Source organism: Triturus cristatus, chromosome 1_2 (assembly GCF_964204655.1).
Source record: "Triturus cristatus chromosome 1_2, aTriCri1.1, whole genome shotgun sequence".
Lineage (NCBI taxonomy): Eukaryota > Metazoa > Chordata > Amphibia > Caudata > Salamandridae > Triturus > Triturus cristatus.
This window is the reverse complement of record NC_140580.1, coordinates 448452240-448471230: the sequence shown is the minus strand read 5'-3', so window position 1 is coordinate 448471230 and position 18991 is coordinate 448452240. Positions and strand designations below refer to the sequence as shown.

Below are 18991 nucleotides of genomic sequence, written 5' to 3'. Positions count from 1 at the left end.
CATGCACTATTAACTGGTCTACCTCTAATTATCTGTTGAAACTGTAATGTGTAAACTTAATTTGGCACTCTTAAATAGTCTTCCTCACTTTATCATTTTGGTAGCAATGTGTAAACTTATAAATTTTTTATTTTCTGATTTATTTTTCTCTTCCCATAGCCTCATAGATCTCTTTATCAGTACTATCACCACTCCTTTCGACTAGTTTCTCTCCATGATAATCCTATCTCCCACTCTCCTCTATCTCTAAACTGCGACCCTGTCTACTGCCTCTTATCCTGGAATCTCTCACCTCTCACACACCCCTATCATATCGCCCACCACTCCAATCTTCCACCTTGCGTGACCTTCACGCCCTATTGGACATTTTACCTCTCTGACATCCTCCCTGTTCTATAGCCGCGCTCCTACTCCCCTTCCCCATCTAAATGGAAAAGCACCTTTCTCCAACACCTCCCCATCACTAATTCCCGCAAAATTCCCTGTGGTCTGAAACTCCACCACTCCCTCCTCTTCATTCCCTGGTGAAATTGACATCTCTATATTCAAATCAGGAAATATACTTATTCAAGCATCTGAGAAACACCTTACCATTTTTTAACACCACGTTAGTTCACTATCCCAAAACCTTATACCTACACTTAACACTAATCTTCCAGCCTCCCAATTGCTAGATACCTCTTTGCCCCCGTACACCACCACCCCCTCTCACCCATTCATTGACTCACTAACCTCAACTGAAAGCCCCAATTCTCATATTTATCTCCACACGACCTTGCCAGCTCTTAATTTTATAACCATCAATGAAAGCCTAGTTTCCCAATTTCAACACCCTACCACCTCGCCAGCACCCCCCCTTCTTTTGATTCTCTCTCAACTCCCTCTGCCTCCCAAACCCTCCCTCCTCTAGCTTCTCCTCCCCTCGATCCGCGATCCACTTCCCTTCCCTCTCTGCAACCTTTTAAAAACCCCCTCAGTCACACAAAACCTACACCATCCCCATTTAACACCTCTCCGTGTTCCCCCAACGGCTCCACCAATCTCCCCTATTCCTTCTCCTGTAAACCCCCCCCCCCCCCATCATCTAACGAGCGCCCCCAAATTCAACTCCCAGGCACTCCTTGCCTCCCCCGAACCCCTTTCTGATTCTGGGAATCCACCCTCTCACCCCTCTTCTCCAACTCTACCCCCCGATCTCAACTCCCCTCTCCTCCCCCTCCCGGCTTCCCACCTCTTCCACATACCAGACCTCCACCCCCTACCTACATGGACTTTTCACACCTTCATCCTGATCTCCTAGCCCCCCTTCCTATCACACTTCTTACCCAATCACTCCTCAACATTGAACTGCACCTCTCGACCCTCGTATTAGAACCCTCTTCCCTCAGAAAAATGACGTCTCCTCCCTCCCCACTAATAACCCTCCCAATCTCTCCTACCCCTCAGTCCCCTCACAAACTTACCAAGCACCATATAACCAAGGAATCATTTCCCCCCATAGACAATTCTCCTTCTAGACTGACTGACTGTAATAGTTCATTCAGCCCACCCCTCATCCCGACCCATCTCCCCCCCCTGACCTCTACGACCACAATAAAGTTTACCCCCTCTCCACATGACCTCGAAACCCCCCCCCCACCCCCACCACCTCCTGCATCTATCCCGGTGATCTTGGGAATCAGTAGGATCCCGTCCTCATGTTTCTCCATCTATATTGACAGACAATATTAGCCCACTCAGCCCTCCCGAGTCATCTTCCCCCCCCCCCCCCATGACCTTGCTGACCTCAATAAAATCTACCCCCTCTCCACATAGTCTGTGAATCCCCCCCCCCACCCACCCCCCCGTAATCGCATTGCATTCATCTATCCCAGAGATCCTGGGAGTGAGTAGGATCCAGTCTTCCCCAGACTCCCTCAGCAACTCACTTCCATCCACTCCTATTCCTCCAACAAACCTAGTGACCCTAAACCCCTCAACTGCGTGCTGGTTAATTGCCGGCTGGCCACTTGTCACGCAATAGAAATAGCTGAAACCATCCTCAACGATTGACATCGCCTTCTTGACTGAAGCCTGGCTCAACTCGCGCTCCTCATCAATCATCGACATACTTTCTCCCCTGGGCTACTCCATTCTCAGAAAAGACAGGCTTGAAAAAATTGGAGGAGGCCTCGCTATAATTTATAAAGAAGAACTTAAACTTTCACCTGTCCACCACCATGACCTATTCACTTTTGACTACCTAGGTGCTGAACTTGCAGTACAGGGTTCCCCTCCTATCTGCCTACATAATATCTACCACCCCCCTGGCGACCCTCTCTCCTTTGCCGAGGAATTGTCCGACCTTCTTATTCAATCTTCGCTCTCCAAATCTAGAAACCTCTTCCTAGGGGATTTTAACCTCCATTGGAATATAACCGACGACCCTGCAGTTAACCTCTTCAATGACTTACTTGACATCAGTGACTTGACACAACTCTGCACCTCTCCAACTCACTCCAAAGGTGCTACCCTTGATGCTATTATTACTTGCAAGGGACTGGCTTCTCTTTCCCATATTATCCCCATTGACTGGTCCGATCCCCACCTCTACTTCTTCACGATTAACAGCTCTATGCCCCCTCCTCCCTCTAACACCAACAAACAAAAGAAGCTAACCCGAAATCTTCACCTTATTCCTCCTGGCGAGCTGGAATCTACAATCAAAGCTCGACTACAGCTTTCCCCCCCTCTTCCAAAGTACCACTGGTCTTAATGAACATTACAATAATTCTATCCTTGAAGTCCTTGACAAAATTGCCCCAGCCAAATTAAAACTCCCAAAAACTATTCCCTCCAAAACTTGGTTCAATACTGACCTTAACAAAGAGAGACGAGCTCTCGGACAGACCGAACGCATTTGGAGGCAGCAGCCTTCCACCTCGAATCTTGTCCTCCTCAGAGCTGCAAGGGCCAACTACAAAAAAACACATCTTCAACGAAAAAGCTTCCTTCTTCCGTACACAACTTGATCGGGCTAGGAATCGTCCTAGGGAGCTTTTTAACATTGTCAAAAACCAAACGACCTTAGCTCCCTCTAAATTACTAGCTACGGTTCAGAGGTGCGAAGAAATTGCTAGCTTCTTTTCTGATAGTCACCAAGATTGACCAATCCTTTGCCGTAACTCCCCCACCACATAGTCAACCCCCCCTCCTTAACATTCCCCCTGAGCCTTCTTCCACTCCTATCCCCCCTGATTCCTCCCAACTCCCCCTCTCTATCACACACTACGAACCTTACCTTACTGCCACCCAGCCAAAAAATGCTTCCTGGAACAATTTTTGTCCAGTGTCAGAAAGTGATGTCCATAACATCATCACCAAGATTAAACCATCCTCACATACTAGAGATCCACTTCCAGCTCATCTGGTACAAGAACTAAAACACATCATCGCTCCTCTATGGACCAATATCATCAACTGGTAATGTTCCTGCTTCCCTCCAACTAGGCCAAATTACCCCATCATCAAAAATACAGCGGCTGACCCCAATGACTTAAACAACCTGCGCCCTATCTCCAACCTTCCCTTCCTATCCAAAGCCGTCAAAAAATGCATCCTGCTACAGTTGGATAAACACATCGACTCATTCAACCTCTTAGACGTTTTCCAATCAGGTTTTAGAAAGGGATGCAGCATAGAAACAGCAATGCTCAACATTACAGATGACATGCATCGCTCCCTTGATAAAGGCGAATCTTCCCTCCTCATTCTTCCTGACCTCTCTGCAGCTTTTGATACTGTTAACCATGACGCTTTTCTCAATATTCTCAAAGACTGTTTCGGCTTCGACGGTGATGTTCTTAAGTGGTTCACCTCGTATTTCCAAAATAGAACTCAACCAATTAAAGTCGGCGGTTGCTTTTCTAAACCTCTACCTGTCTCCTTGGGCGTTCCACTGGGCTCTATTCTTTCTCCCACTCTATTCAACCTCTTACCCCTTACCCTCATTCTTAAACAAGCGAAAATCAGTTATCACCTCTATCCCGATGACACACAACTATAGTACAAGATCAAATCCCATGACGACGTCCTACATCTTAACGATGCCCTGACTAAGATCCAACTGTGGTTCCACCAAAATCACCTCAAATTAAACCCCCAAAAAACGGAAATCATCCTATTCTCTCCCAAGAACAACTCGCTCCCTATTCAACACTGGATCACAGACATTAAAGCTCTCAACTGCTCTCTTGCAATCTCCAACTCGGTCAAATCCCTTGGTATTAACGTTGATCTGAACCTCAGTCTTACTCCCCATATAAAAAACTTGGCTAAAGGTGCTCTCTTCATACTACACCACCTTAAAAAAATTAAACCCTTCATCCCAGCAGATGACTTTAAATCAGTTGTACAATCATTAGTTCTGTCTAGAATTGATTACGGTAACGCCACTCTTGCTGGTACCCCTAAAGTCCACCTAGCCCCTATCAAATCTGTTCGTAACCTCGCAGCCAGGCTTATTACTGACTGTAAGCGCTATGATCACATCTCCCCTGTTCTCAAAAACCTTAAATGGCTTCCGATCGAAGGCAGATCCACCTACAAGATCGCCTGCATCACACACAAAGCCCTTCATCAAAATACCCCCTCTTACCTCACAGACAAACTTCAAAAAGCTGGGTGCTCTAGAACAATGAGGAGCACTAACGCTCTTGTCCTTGTCCCTCCTCTTCAAAAAAGGAAATCAACTCAGACTCGCTCATACTCTGGTAATGCGCCTTCCATCTGGAATACCCTTCCCAAAGATCTACGTTGCAACCCCTCCTACCCCTGCTTTAAAAAAGACCTCAAGCTGCTCCTTCTCAACAAATACTGGGGTTCTTAATTTAACTTGCTGTCTCTGGCCGCGAACTCTCCCCATGCTCACTGTTTATATTGGCCCCCCTTTACTTATAATTTCACCTCCTCCCTCTCCTCTACAAATATGCCTCACTCTCTCGCCCCTCCATCTACTGATACACTATATAATTCTTCACTGTCTCCTTGATCTACTGTCTCTGATTGGATACCTGATTATGATCTCCCGAACTTACAACTTTCTTAAAGTTCATATTGCCTGGCCTTATTTTCTATATTGTATTAAGTCTGTCTGTTACTCTGTGTTACTAAATCCTGTAAAGCGCTCCGATACTTTTGGGTCCAGCTAGCGCTATATAAAACCTTTAAAATAAATAAAAAATAAGAGGGAAGTGCATACCACAAATCACTGGGATGAGGATGAAATTAAAACACACACTGAAGACACAGAAACAACACTATTGTGCCTTAAAAGGGGGGTGGTGCTTAACCTAGATAAAAATGAAATTGATGGACACATACGAAAAATTGAAGACGCACAGACCAAACTAGACAAACATACTCTTACCCAATAAGGACAGATATGTCATGGGGAGGGAGACGAGTTGAGTTGAATACTGGCCCTGCTATTGAAAATGGAGAACTCCCTCCCCCACCTTCACACCCACACACATATACGAAGACTATGCTATTAGGGGGAAATTCTCATCAGTGAGGGGATAAACAAGAAATGTAAAGAATACCTGCTGAAGAGCTGCACACAGACCAACTTACTACCAAGGGATGAAAGTTTGGAATACTTGACATTGCCAAAGCTCGCGGAAGAACAATGAAAGTTTAGAAGTCCTCCTAACTACAGATGAAATTGAGAAAGTACTCTTTGGGATGCAGAAGAATAAACTTCATGACCAGATTGTATACCCACCAACCTGTTCTAGTTATTACCTAATTTGAACCTAGACAAATTGTTAATGATCCATGAGAAAGCACGTCTGGTGGGAATGCTGCCTCCCTCCTTGAGAGAAGTGCTGATCAGACTAATCCCTAAAGGAGATAAAGGGCTAATACAGCTAGCACTGTATCTGCAACTGTCGATGTTGAGTGTGGATGTGAAACTGCTTATTCGAGCTTTAATTACCAGAATGCCAGGTATTGGCTGCCTTCCCCATGAGGACCAGTTTGGATTTATTACGTTCAGGAAGGCAGTGCACAATATCAGAAAGCTAACACACATTTTGCACACTTTATAACCTTAGAAAAAGAGTTCACTGTATTGGCATTAGATATTGAGCATGCCCTTGATCCAGTAATTGTATTTATATAGCACGTTCTACCCCTGAGGAGGTGTTGAAGCTCTTTTTAGTGAGTAGTATGCTACTCCGGAACCCAAGGTGGATTAGTGCTGGATTTGTATAGCTGCCTCTTTACTGAGATTCAAGTCTACCTTCTTTAGCTAGGTTAAATGATTGTACGCAGAGCACATGGCGTGGTTGTGACCCAACAGTTGGATATCGGATAGCTGGACACTTGACCGAGATGAACACAGCAAGATTGTACATAGTCTCCCATGTTGTTTGCGCCATCAATGGAGCTCTGGTGTGTGAATTACAAATTGTTATTGTGCATTGGGTTATACAAATAGGACTAACAAAACACATTGTGTCACTCTATGTGGGCAACACATTGGTTTATTGAAAAGATTCAGAGCGTTCTATTAAACTTTTTACTGTCATGGAAAAATTAAGGAAAGTCACGGAGTTAAAAACAAACTGTGGCAAGTCTAAGCTGTTTCCTTTAGGTGGATTCAAAGACCTGGAGGACCACACACTCATGGATTTGGGATTAGATTGGGAAATTACACGCTTTTGGTACCTGGCGATACAAATTACTCAAAAGCCTAATACATGCTTAGTATGGGGGTGTTACTGATGGGGCTCACACATTTTGGAGGACACTTCCTTTGTTGATAATGGGATGAATGTCACGGTCTTGCAGAACTCTGTGTGCCCGATGCCATTTGGCCTGTTCCCATATTGGATAGACTGGATGGTTCCTTGGTCTCGGTGGGAAAACGGAACTGTTAAAATGAAAAGCACTGAAGCTACCTTGGTTAAGAGGGGTGTTGGTCTTCCTAATTTCTTTCTGTATTATGTGTCCATGCACTTCATCGCGCAGTGCACTGGTTCCATGACATTAATAACTGGGGAACACATTTCCTTGCTGGGACTCATTTACCTAATGCCCTGCCTTTCCTCGTGTGGCTCTTCCCACCCCTGCCCACCATGAGACCCCCAACACCCATGCCCCCCTCCTTCAGCATGCCGCATTTCGAATGTAAGTTGACTTATTCATGAAAAGTAGAATTTTTAAATTTTATCAAGCACAAGACATTTTGCTGTTGGTAGTTGGTCTCGTCCTCCATTACGTAAGGCTAGTGCTTACTACCAGCAAGATTTGGACCACATTCCTGGAGGCACCTCTTGAAACTAACGTAAATTGACAATACTAAATAAGGCAGGTGGGGGTAAATACAGAGATATATAAGCTGTGCTTATACAGGATAGGAAAGGTGACACAGAAAAGACGAAATAAATATTTGCACAACAATGTCCATAACCACTGATGGGGAGAGAGACTGTGAACAAGTTACACACATTTCCTGTACTGCATGTTTCAAATGTATCCAGTTTCAGTACATATTAAAAACGTACATCACCACAAAAATATTTGTGTGGATCTACATAGGTAGAAAGTCTGCATGTGTTAAGTGTAAATTGATGGGAGCTGCCTTCCTTGATATGGTCTTGAACAGCTCACTGGTCACACTGTCCAGAGTTAAAGTGGTGAAAAACTTAGGTGCAGTGTGTAAAGCAGTGCTTATTAGGAATACTTCTCTCCAAGATAAACTGCAAAATTAAATGAATACAAGCGCACAGTCCTAATAAAAAGATCGATAGCAGTTGATTGTGTGTGCCCCACTGCCTTGCTGACTGGGCTTAGGTGACTGGGTTTAGATTCCCCCACGGCCCAATAATAGACCACCTTGAGGAGTGGGATGGGGTAAAATTACCATTACACTTATTAATTATGGTTCTTGTAGAATTAAAGTTCTATAATTAGATACGAGTAAAAGAAAGATAATTGGAAACCCAAAACATATGATGCTTTATTAATGGTATATTATGGACTGTACCACTATTATACTGTTGTATGTTGGTCTTGAAAATCAATAAAGATTTTTAAAAAAAGACATTCTTAATCTATTTATATGGCCATTGGTGTATTTATATAGGCATTGGATGTCCTGTTCCTCGCATACCTGCTGAAGCCAACCCTCTTGCTGATCATGTCTCTGCAACTCGCATTTTGTGTGGTGCTCTAGTCTTTCCCACAATTGCCACTATAGTTGGTAAATTGATGTTCAGCAGTGTTAACTCAAACCTACAAAGGACAATCTTGGTAAGATGATTTTAACCTTTGTCTTAAATGTTGTTTATTAAAATTTCAGGTACTACCACATGTTTTTACGTGGCACACTTGTAATGCATCAGTTGAAGTATATGGTGTTGATTTGGTTTCGTATGGATATTTATTTGTTGTATTTTTCATTAAGGGCTCACTATTTGTTTGATTGACAGCATAAACAAGTTTATAGATATTGTAGCTGTGTGCCTCCATGGAAACCGGATTCTGCATTGAAACTTTGGGTTTATTAATTTCAGATCTCCCTCATTTGCAAAGAAAGTTATACCTGTGGTAGAGCTTTCCTTCTAACTGTAATATACACGCCACAGCTTAAATGTTTGACTTACGCAAGTTTATATTTACCTAAATTTATTATTTTTGTGGACCACTGATGAAGATGGCCGCAGGGTAGAGCGGCTCCTGCAGTATCATGACAACCCCCCGATAATTGGGTATGAAATCATTCCCACAAACAACATGGATGGATACAAAAGACTGCTACGTGATACTCACAAGAAGCTGGGATGGTATTAACAATCCACCTATGCTCCGCATATATTCCAGCCATTCTACACACTAAAGCGCTACAAACCCTGGGGGCTCTCCTTCTGGAGCTACCCATAGCAGTGTTGATATTAGGAGGAGGCCTTAACTTGGTGGTGGACAAGGAAATGGATAAAAAATTGCCTTGCAGGGGAAAAGGCAGGAACGGATGCTATGGGCTTAGTTGACATTTGGAGGGCATTTAACCCAGGGGACTGACCTACATTTTACTCTGGTGCACACCGCAGTTTCTCTTGCATAGATTATATCCTTACCCAATGACTATTTGAGGGGCACCTTGGGGGAGCAAGAATATTGACATGTGGAATCTCCGACCAGTCCCCCATATGGGTGAAATTTAGGGGGAACAGTGAGACAAAAAGATATGGTTAGTCTATAGACCGTGGTATATAACCAGTGGTCGAAGTGGGCGGGATCGGAAGGGCATGGCGTGCCCCTACTTCTTCAATTCCAAGGACTCCGTTCCCCTACTTTTTTATTTTGAAAATGCGTCCCAGGACGCAAGAAATCACCATCGCCTTTAAATAAAGCTCGGCGTTTCCTGGCGTTCGAGGAGGGGCGGCAGAGAAGTAACAGTATTCTCTTTTCCTTCTTGCTCAGAGAAGAAAAATACAGTGTTCACTTCTGCTATGCTGCTTCAGCTGACCCCCCCCACTCTTTCATTCTTCCCTCTCTTTCTGTCTAGCAGTTCTTCTCTTGCTGAAAACTGTGACTTCAAGATGAGGTTCTCACTCTCTTTCCTCTCGTTTCTTTCATTTGCTCCCTTGTGAAATGGGTCCAAAAAAGAAAATCATTTTTGCTGGAAATGTCGTATTTTAATTCCAAAGTGCAGCATCTGGAATAAAAGGTTAAAAAATGAAAAATAACTAAAGTAAGACAGAGTGGTAGCAAACTGGCCAGATTGATTTTATTCACACCCAAACACATTAACGCCACTTTTACAGAGTTTGCCAGTGAAGCGCTATTTTTGTTTTCTTGTCTTTGTTTTCCCTGGGCGTGCAACTAGTGCACCAATCCTGGAGGTACTGCAAAGTGTGGATTGGAAAGCAAAATGTGTACTGCAGCTCTGCGTCCAGGGCTGTGGTCTTTTTACCACACTGCTAACGTTTTGTAAGGATATCAGCAATGGACATTGAAACGGGTCCATTCAAGGCCCTGTAGTCATGTCCTTAACTTTTCAGGCAAAAGCACTCACTGATTTCTGACTAGTGAGTGTAAAAGCATTAAGGTAACCATGTTCTTCCTGCTTACATTTCACATGGTTTGCTAAATTTTGCATTCCCTATGAGTGTTTGCTTTTTCCAGGATGTTGATACTTTTTTTTGTAGGCCGCATATTGCTCTTGTCTATTGCGTCATTTAAATTGAGCCTCATCCAGGTGTTTATAGCCGGCAGCAATTGGGTTGTAGTTGAAGGCAGTGTGAGTTTTTCTCAGTGGGGCAGTATGGTGTTCAGTGGGGGAGAGGATGTGGCACTACGGCCAGAGCTGCTGAATTTGGACTGGGGAACCAGGTTCAGCCTTAATAACCAGTACACCAGACGACTTTCCTGAGAGAGTACAATCCCATGCTAGACCTTAGACGGCTTCGCAAGACCTTAGAAGCGCTGGTGTCTTAGCAGCAGCAGGTGGACCCTAGCACTGGCAAGTCTTGGTTAACCTTCAAGGTTTGTCCACCACAATCCATACTGAAGTTCACCTCCAGTCTTGCGGGCAGGCCTATGAAGCAGCACAGCCAAGAACAACAGTGACTCAAGGGACCCTTGAGAAGGGCGCTGACTGGGTGGAGGCATTATGTTTTCAAGTATATTAAGGTTTTTAAAGCGCTTTCTGCCTCCTTCCTGGCCTCCAGCAATTTTCGGCAACAATCAAAATGTCATGACTCTGGTGTTTAATGTTCTTCCTAGAGAGAGCGGGGTTTTGTCCAGTGGAAGTTTTGACTCATGGAAAGGTAGCACAGAGGGTTAATGTGCCTACTGCAAAGAACATGCACCATGCAGATCACAAAGTGCACATAATGTAAATAGGTCAGTGGGCTACTGCTTTTGTCAGAGAAATCCTTTTGTTGCTTGCAGTTTACAAGTTAAAATCCTAACCTAGAACAGTGCGCTATTAACTGTCATCTAAGAGCTGCATGCAACCTGCAAGGTATAAATTAGAGCATTGTGTTTTCCCCACCAGTCTTTGGTTATCCTAATGTTGCAAATAGTGTTCTTTTGGACAGAAATCAATTATGATTATTAAAGAGAACCCCCAACCACGGTATTACCTTTTAAATTCTGAGCTTGTGTTTCTCCAGACCAATCACTATTAACCTATATGGCCTACTAGTATGGTTGTCATGTGACTCCTACACCTTGTAGTCCTTAGTCTTATGTAACATTTTCTATACAGTGATTTACACACATATTGATTGTCTCTGAGTAATGTGTGGGATGTAAATTGCTCTGACACCCTACACTGGTATGAGCGGCACTGTAAAACAAATTAAATGCATCAGAGAGAGTGTGGTTATGGAGACTTGAGGGGCACTGTTAAAGGGTGGTAGTGAGGGAATCCATGGCAGAGGTGGTCATTGGGGGGCAATAACAAACATTAATGCACATGGCACCACCAGTTCTAAGGCCGGCCCTGCCCTTGAGGCCAGTCTGCCTCACCCATAGGTAGCTCCATTGGCCTTGTTTCAGAAGTAGTAGCTGCAACTCACCAGGGATTGGCAATGCAGAATTTGCACGCACACCAAACTAAGTTTACAAACTTCAGTCTCTCTACTTCAGTCTCTCTGCTTCATTCACAAGCACTTTTAACATGTGCTGCTTGCTGTGGGGCCACTGGAATTAATTATGCAGCAAGCAAAGGAGGACGAAATTATGCCACAGTGTTGACTAAATTATGCATTAAAAAAAGGCTGCAGGGTAATGCAGTATATTTTCTGATATTTTATTATTTTGACATGTGTACACATGCTAACAGTCTCTGGAAAGATTTTGCCTTATTAGTACCAGTGTAACATACAAATGCAACAGTGAGAAAGGTGATCAGTCAACCTTTGTAATAAGCCATCTACTCCGCCGCAAAACAAGTCACATTTTTTATTAACTTTTGATACGTTTGAGCTATAAACAATTTATTACTTTAAATAGTCAGATCATGCAGCAGATCTTGCATTATGAGGCAAATATGAAAGCGCCATAATTATATGAAAAACATTTGCAAACTAGGATATTTTGCCTTTCATGTTTGAACTGCTGTTGTGGAAAAAGGGAGAAGTGCTGATGACAAACTCCATGGCTCGGCGACAAATAACTTGTGCATCCACATTTTCTCGTATTTGGGACATTCTGTGATTAGAAGCATATCCCACTTTGTGAATGTGTTTTAATGTCAATAACTCATTATAACCTTAACTAATCATGTGTATCCATTGGTTGATTAAACTGGGCAGTGAAATGCCAAACAAATACTAAAAATTGGGATGTTAGCGCATTCTGACCACACCTCTGGCTCCACCCACTGATCCTATCCTTGGGTAATTCCCGCCCTCTGATTCTCCACCCACAGTTCCCCTACTTTTTTTCCCCCACTTCGACCACTGTATATAACAAACACAAAATTTGTTGCTCAGCTCACTATGAGTACATACAAGTACTTCACAGGAAATAAAGGAACGTTTGACTTCAGTGTCTCCCTCTGTGAGGCCTACAAAACCGTAGTGCGAGGTCAAGGAATTTCCTTGATAACCGGGGTTAAGAAAAAGAAAAGATCACAGATGGAAGTGAATGAGTCTGAAAATCTAGGACTAGAGCGTGCCGTTGTTTGGTCAGGGATCGAAAAACAAACTCCCAATTGCTACTTAAGAGCAGGATTATCGAGACCTGATAAAAAATAATGCATGATCCACTTTACACGCCTCAGCGTAGACTGTCGAAGGTGGGAAAGAAATCAGGCAAATTACAGGTGTGGCTGGGACATGGGGAACTCAGCAGACACTGGGTTCCGGAGCTAAAAATGGATAGGTGGGAAAGGATCAGGAGTAAAGGAGGCTACAGACAGAATGGCAAACTATTACCAGCAGTTACTCTGGTCAACTAACACCTCATCACAGGAAGATGAGATCATTCCTCAATGACCACAAACTCACTGAACTTTCACATGAAAATAGACAGGCACTAGTCGCTGAACTTGAAAATGAAACTGAGACCACAATTTGTGGCCCAGAATCTGGCAAAGCAGCGGGCCCGAATGGCATGCCGATCGAGCTGTACACATGTATGACCAGCAAGTTAACTACCCACATTCTAGCAATGTTTAAGTAAGCTAAAAAGATAGCTGATGGTAAGATCCTTGCAAAAGTATTATTGAATAGGCTGAGTCAGGTAATTACCTCACTCGGACCCGCCAGGGTTCCTGCCTAATAGGTGGGCCAGACTCCTCTTACGCAGGTTGTATGATTGCATGAGTTATGCTGAGGGAGCTGATGGATGCCACTATGACATTTGATACACTAGCATGGATATATATGTTTGGGGTTCTTGAAAAGATAGGGGTGGGTTCTGGCTTTAGGCAATGGGTGAAACTACTGTATCAGCAACCTAAATCCCGGGTTAACGTATATGGCGCGTTGTCAAAACTCTTCTGATTGTAGAAGAGGACAAGACTTTGCTCATGATATTTGCCTTAGCACTGGAGCCTCTTGCAGCCTGACTGAGGGAGGATGCACTAATCCGGGAACTGAGATGGGAGGACTCCCAGGATGGTCTTGCTTTATGTAGACAGTGTACTGCTGTATGTAGCATGAATGGAAAGAGTCCCCAGGCTCCGGCAGATCACCCAGCTTTTCGTAAACTACTCTGAATTTACAAAAAATTAGAGGGAGTTTCTCTTGTATCTGCTCCCAGGAAGCCCCCAGTAGGCTCCCAATGGGGTGCCCAGTAAAGACCTCTGAGGAGGGATTTAATTATTTGGGAATATACGTTGACGTTGGGGACTTCCTCAGGGAAAACTTTTACACTCCGACCAAAGAGAGTGTAAAGTGCTGAAGGGGTATGCCATTAGGCAGGGCAGCCATGTTTAAGATGGCGACACTATCCACATTTCTCGTGCTTTACATAATACCCCCTACAGAATATAGAGGGACATCTTTAGACAAATAGTTAGAACTGCATCTACTATTGTGGGATGGGAAAACACCACATATTGCCCTGGGGAAGCTCATGAGATGGGTTTATTGAAGAGGAATTCTGCTACTTGACATCCAAAAACAATGCTTGGCCTCACAAATAGTGACAGGTAACAAATGGGCTTTCGCACCAATGTAGGAGCAGGTAGTGCGAGTAGACAGGCATGCAATAGGAACTAGGGGTGACCCGGCAGCACCATACACTTATTTGCTGGACAGGCACTCCTGACCCACACACAGTTGGTGGTAAGGGTATGGAAGGAAGCCACTAAATTCTTGGGCTGAGAGGGGCCCTGCAGTTCAGGTGGATGAGAAGAGGCACTCCAACTAGAAGACCCTACGGTAGAGGGGGTAACCAGCAGGGAACATCGCACCAGACGTTCCAGCAAGGACAGCAGGGTGAAAGTCACGGACAGCAAGGTCAGCAAAAACAAAACTGGCAGTACCAGCCAAGGGGCCAGTCCTTTCGCGGGAGGGGAAACGGACGTGGCCAAAGGAGACGAGGGAGTGACCAACCCTCATCGAAGTGACTCGGCACGCATGGGGACGCTCACCCCCAAGATACCCCCAGGGGTGAGGCGCAATGCAAAAACAGCAAGGGGGGGAAGAGACCCAATCGCCTACGAACATCCAACACCCGTAGGCGGAAGGCTGGGCCGCTACCTACAGGAATGGCAACGTATAACCATGGACACTGAACGTCATACAACACGGTTACTGCGTGGACTTGGAGGGGACGCCTCCAAACAGAAAACCAAAACGAAGGCAACGCTCAGGTCAGGAGCTTGCTCAACTCAGAGAGGAAACACTGAAGCTGCTCGAAAAGAGAGCCTTCGAGCCAGTGCCTCACAAGGAAAGGAACAAAGGGGTCTACTCGAACTACTTCGTGGTACCAAAAGTAGACGGAAATCTCAGACCCATCCTGGATATGCGATACCTAAACAAATACATCAGAACACAAAAGTTCAAAATGACATCACTACAGGAGGTGCTGCCCCAAATAAGGGACGGAGACTTCATGTCCACCGTGGACCTCAAGGATGCCTACCTGCACATCGCAGTAAACAGAAGGCACAAAAGACTTTTAAGATTCTGCATCAACCAGGACCATTACCAATTCACGACCCTGGCCTTCGGGCTAAAATCAGCACCAAGGGTATTCACGAAATGCCTGTCGGCAGTCGCAGCATACCTACGGAGGAAGGGGATTCATGTGTACCCTTACCTAGACGACTGGCTGTTCAAAGCAAACACCCACGAAAAGTGCGAGAAACACGCAGCACAGGTGACAAAGACACTGACGAACCTGGGGTCCTCCATACACTGGGGGAAGTCATCAATGAAGCCAGAACAGGTGAAGATTTTCCTGGGAGCAAAAATCAACACCATAAACAGGACGGTCGTGCCCAGCGACAGGAGAGCAGAAGCCCTAGTGAGGGAGACGAGCCTCTACCAGAAGGGGCGAGTTCTGACAGTGAGAACAGTGAGCAAGATCATGGGGATGATGGCATCATGTATCCACCTGGTCCCAAATGTACGACTTCACATGAGACCATTCCAAGAATGGCTACAACAGCAATGGTCACAGGCAAGCGGAAGTTGGGAAGATCTAGTGGTTGTTACGCATGCAGTGCAGGAAGAGATAACTTGGTGGAACAGGGACAACATATCTACAGGGAAAAGCCTGGCACCACCAAGCCCAACTGTGACCATCACCACGGACGCATCTCAAAGGGGATGGGGAGCACACATGGACCAACTCAGAGTGAGGGGTCTGTGGGCTCCGGGAGGTGCGGTCAGACATATCAATTACCTGGAATTGAAGACTGTCCTGGTAGCCCTGAAGGCATTCCAGAAGCACCTGTACAACCAGAGAGTGTTGATTCAAACGGACAACACCACAACCATGTTTTATATCAACAAACAGGGTGGGACACAGTCGTTCCCCCTTTCCACTCTGGCACAGGAGATTTGGAGATGGGCCATACCTCTCAAGATAGACCTGCTAGCGATTCACCTACCAGGGAAGGACAATGTGGAGGCAGACTGGCTAAGCAGGCAGACCTCTGCTTCACACGAGTGGGAGCTCAATGGGCACGAAACGCAGAAGCTTTTCCAGAAATGGGGAACTCCGACAATAGACCTGTTTGCAACACGCCAGAATGCAAAATGCCGAAGCTTCGCGTCCAGGCAACCAGATCAGCAATCTCAAGGGAATGCCCTATGAATAAGCTGGTTAAGGACATTTGCCTACGCTTTTCCGCCGATACCACTGTTACACAGGGTGCTCGAGAAATGCAGAACCAGCAACATGACACTGATCCTGGTGGCACCACAGTGGGCAAGGCAGACTTGGTTCTCCCAAATTCTAGAAATGGCTCAAGGGAATCCCCACAGATTCACCAGAAGAAAGGACCTGCTCTCCATGCAGAACGGATAGGTTCTACATCCAGAGCCAGAAAGCCTCAGCCTGGCGGCATGGCTCCTGAAGAGTTAGAGTTTGCGGACCTTAGATTGCCTCCAAGCACTATGCGAGTGCTGCGAGAGGCAAGGAGACCAACTACACGCAAATGCTATAGTGCAAAATGGAAAAGATTTACAATATGGTGTGGCAAAAAAGGCCTGCAGAATAAAATGACAAAGAACTCAACAGTGCTGAGATACCGCACGCACCTTCTGAAAAGTAACCTATGCTCCACCTCCCTAAGGGTACACCTAGCGGCGATAGTAGCCTACACAAGAGGGGAGAAGGGTGGAAGTTTCTTTATGTCGCAGGTAGTAAAGAGATTCATGGAAGGAGCGAAACGAATCGCGCCACCTAAAAGGTTGCCGTCGCCGGCATGGAACCTCAACGTGGTACTGACGGAGCTTATGAAAGCACCATTTGAACCCATGCCCAAGGCATCAATGCAGATGTTGACTATGAAAACGGCATTTCTGGTAGCCATAACCTCGCTACGCAGGGTGAGCGAGCTGCAAGCACTAACGCTACAAGAGCCCTACATACAGATACACAAGGACAGGGTTGTCCTGAGAACGGACCCACACTTCATGCCTAAAGTCGTGTCGGCATTCCATTTGAACCAGAGTATTCAGATACCGAGTTTCTTTCAAAACCCAACTTCGAAAGCAGAAAAGGCTCTACACACTCTAGACGCTAGGAGAGCGGTGATGCACTACATTGAGAGGACCAAGGAGCACAGAAAAACTCAGCAGCTCTTTGTGTCCTTTGCATCAAGCTTCATGGGGAGACCAGTGACAAAGGGCACCATTGCTAGATGGATTGCACTAACTATACAGTTTTGCCACAAGCAGGCAGGACAGGAGCTAACGGAGGGGCCTCAAGCTCACTCCACAAGGAAGAAACCATTGCCTTTCTGGCAAACACGCCCATTCAGGACATATGCCTGGCGGCAACATGGGCTTCCGTGCACACGTTTACCAAGCACTACTGCGTGAACATACAGATGAACAAAGAAGCACAAGTAGGACAGAAGGTGCTTCAACACATATTCAACGACCAACGCTCATCTACCACCCAGCCGCCACAAGGATAACAAACCGCTACAAAGTCTATGCACAGCATAGTGAATCCAGAAAGATTCACGCTGCAAAACGAATAGTTTCTTACCTGTCGGTGTAGTTTTGCAGCTTGAAGATCTTTCTGGATTCACTAGCGAACCCACCCACCTCCGCCAGAAAGATGAGGCTGGAGGAAGAGGGGGAAAAACAGAGAAGTACAGAAGGAATGAAATACTACAGAAAAGTGGACATATAATTTAATCATTCGCCTAGGGTTAAAAAAAAAAAAAAAAGAGGGAAAAAGAACCCGAAGATGGCGCCCCAAAGGTGGGACTTCCGCAGGAAGCACGACGACGTCACGAGAGGAGCACCAAATGGTGGGACGTCGACGCCCACCTGGGCTACAAAAAAAAAAAGAAAGAAAGACTACGAATCCGGACCCAACCACCAGATCGCGGAATAATGCACAGTATAGTGAATCCAGAAAGATCTTCAAGCTGCAAAACTACACCGACAGGTAAGAAACTATTCGTTACTCTTTTTATACAATGCCCCCATGACTCCACCCTCGCCCAGCAGTTGCCTGTCCATACGGTACGCTGGATCATCTCCTGGTGCGTGGAGCCACTGGTTTAGAACTACAAGCTGCGAGGCCCAGTAGTATATTTTTATGTTAGGGAGGGCAATGCCTCTGTCATAGCAGCCTTTTGTTAATTTATGTAGTGCTATTTGTGGTGCCTTTCCTTCCCATAATAGGCTGGTGACTGCAGCGTTTATTGTTGCAAAATACGCGTGGGAGACCAGAAAAGGCGTGTTTTGTAGTGCGTACAAAAATCGGGGGAGAGCCATCATTTTGAAGAGGGCCGCTCTGCCCAGCAGCGTCCGTGGCAGGGAACGCCAATGCTTGACATCACAACGAAGCCGCGTAAGGGGCTGCGTGAGATTCTCCGCGATAAATTGCTCCCTGTCAGTTGTGACATATATTCCCAGATATTTTAAACCTCCCTCTGCTATCTGTATCGTATATCCCCCTGGAAGCCGCGGTGGGGAGCCCTGGAGTACATAGAGGTGCGATTTCGCCCAGTTAATAGTATATCCGGAAGCTCGGCCGTATGATGTACATATGTCTAAGAGGCAATTGATTGAGCACGCTGGGGACGCCAGGTATAACAGGATATCGTCTGCATATAAGGATATGCGATCCTCCCATCCCCTTGCACATTTCAGACCACGGATAACCTGGTCCTGTCGAATCCAGGCCGCCAAAGGCTCCAGCACCAATGCAAAAAGAAGAGGTGAGAGGGGGCATCCCTGCCTTGTTCCCCGCCCCAGCGGAAAGGTGGTCGATATGTGGCCATTTACTACGACCTGGGCTAGAGGGCGTGTGTAAAGCAATTTGATCCAGGCACAGAACTTGGGGCCGA

At 45.5% G+C, this 18991-nt stretch overlaps 1 protein-coding gene across 1 annotated transcript in view; it reads left to right on the top strand.

Moving 5' to 3' along the window:
- MARCHF5 (membrane associated ring-CH-type finger 5) overlaps window positions 1-18991 on the top strand; it is a 259605-nt gene that overhangs the window by 162297 nt on the left and 78317 nt on the right. Inside the window, exon 5 of the mRNA XM_085606154.1 lies at window positions 8132-8298. Coding sequence (XP_085462280.1) covers window positions 8132-8298 — 167 coding nt within the window. The remainder of the gene's footprint in view (window positions 1-8131; window positions 8299-18991) is intronic.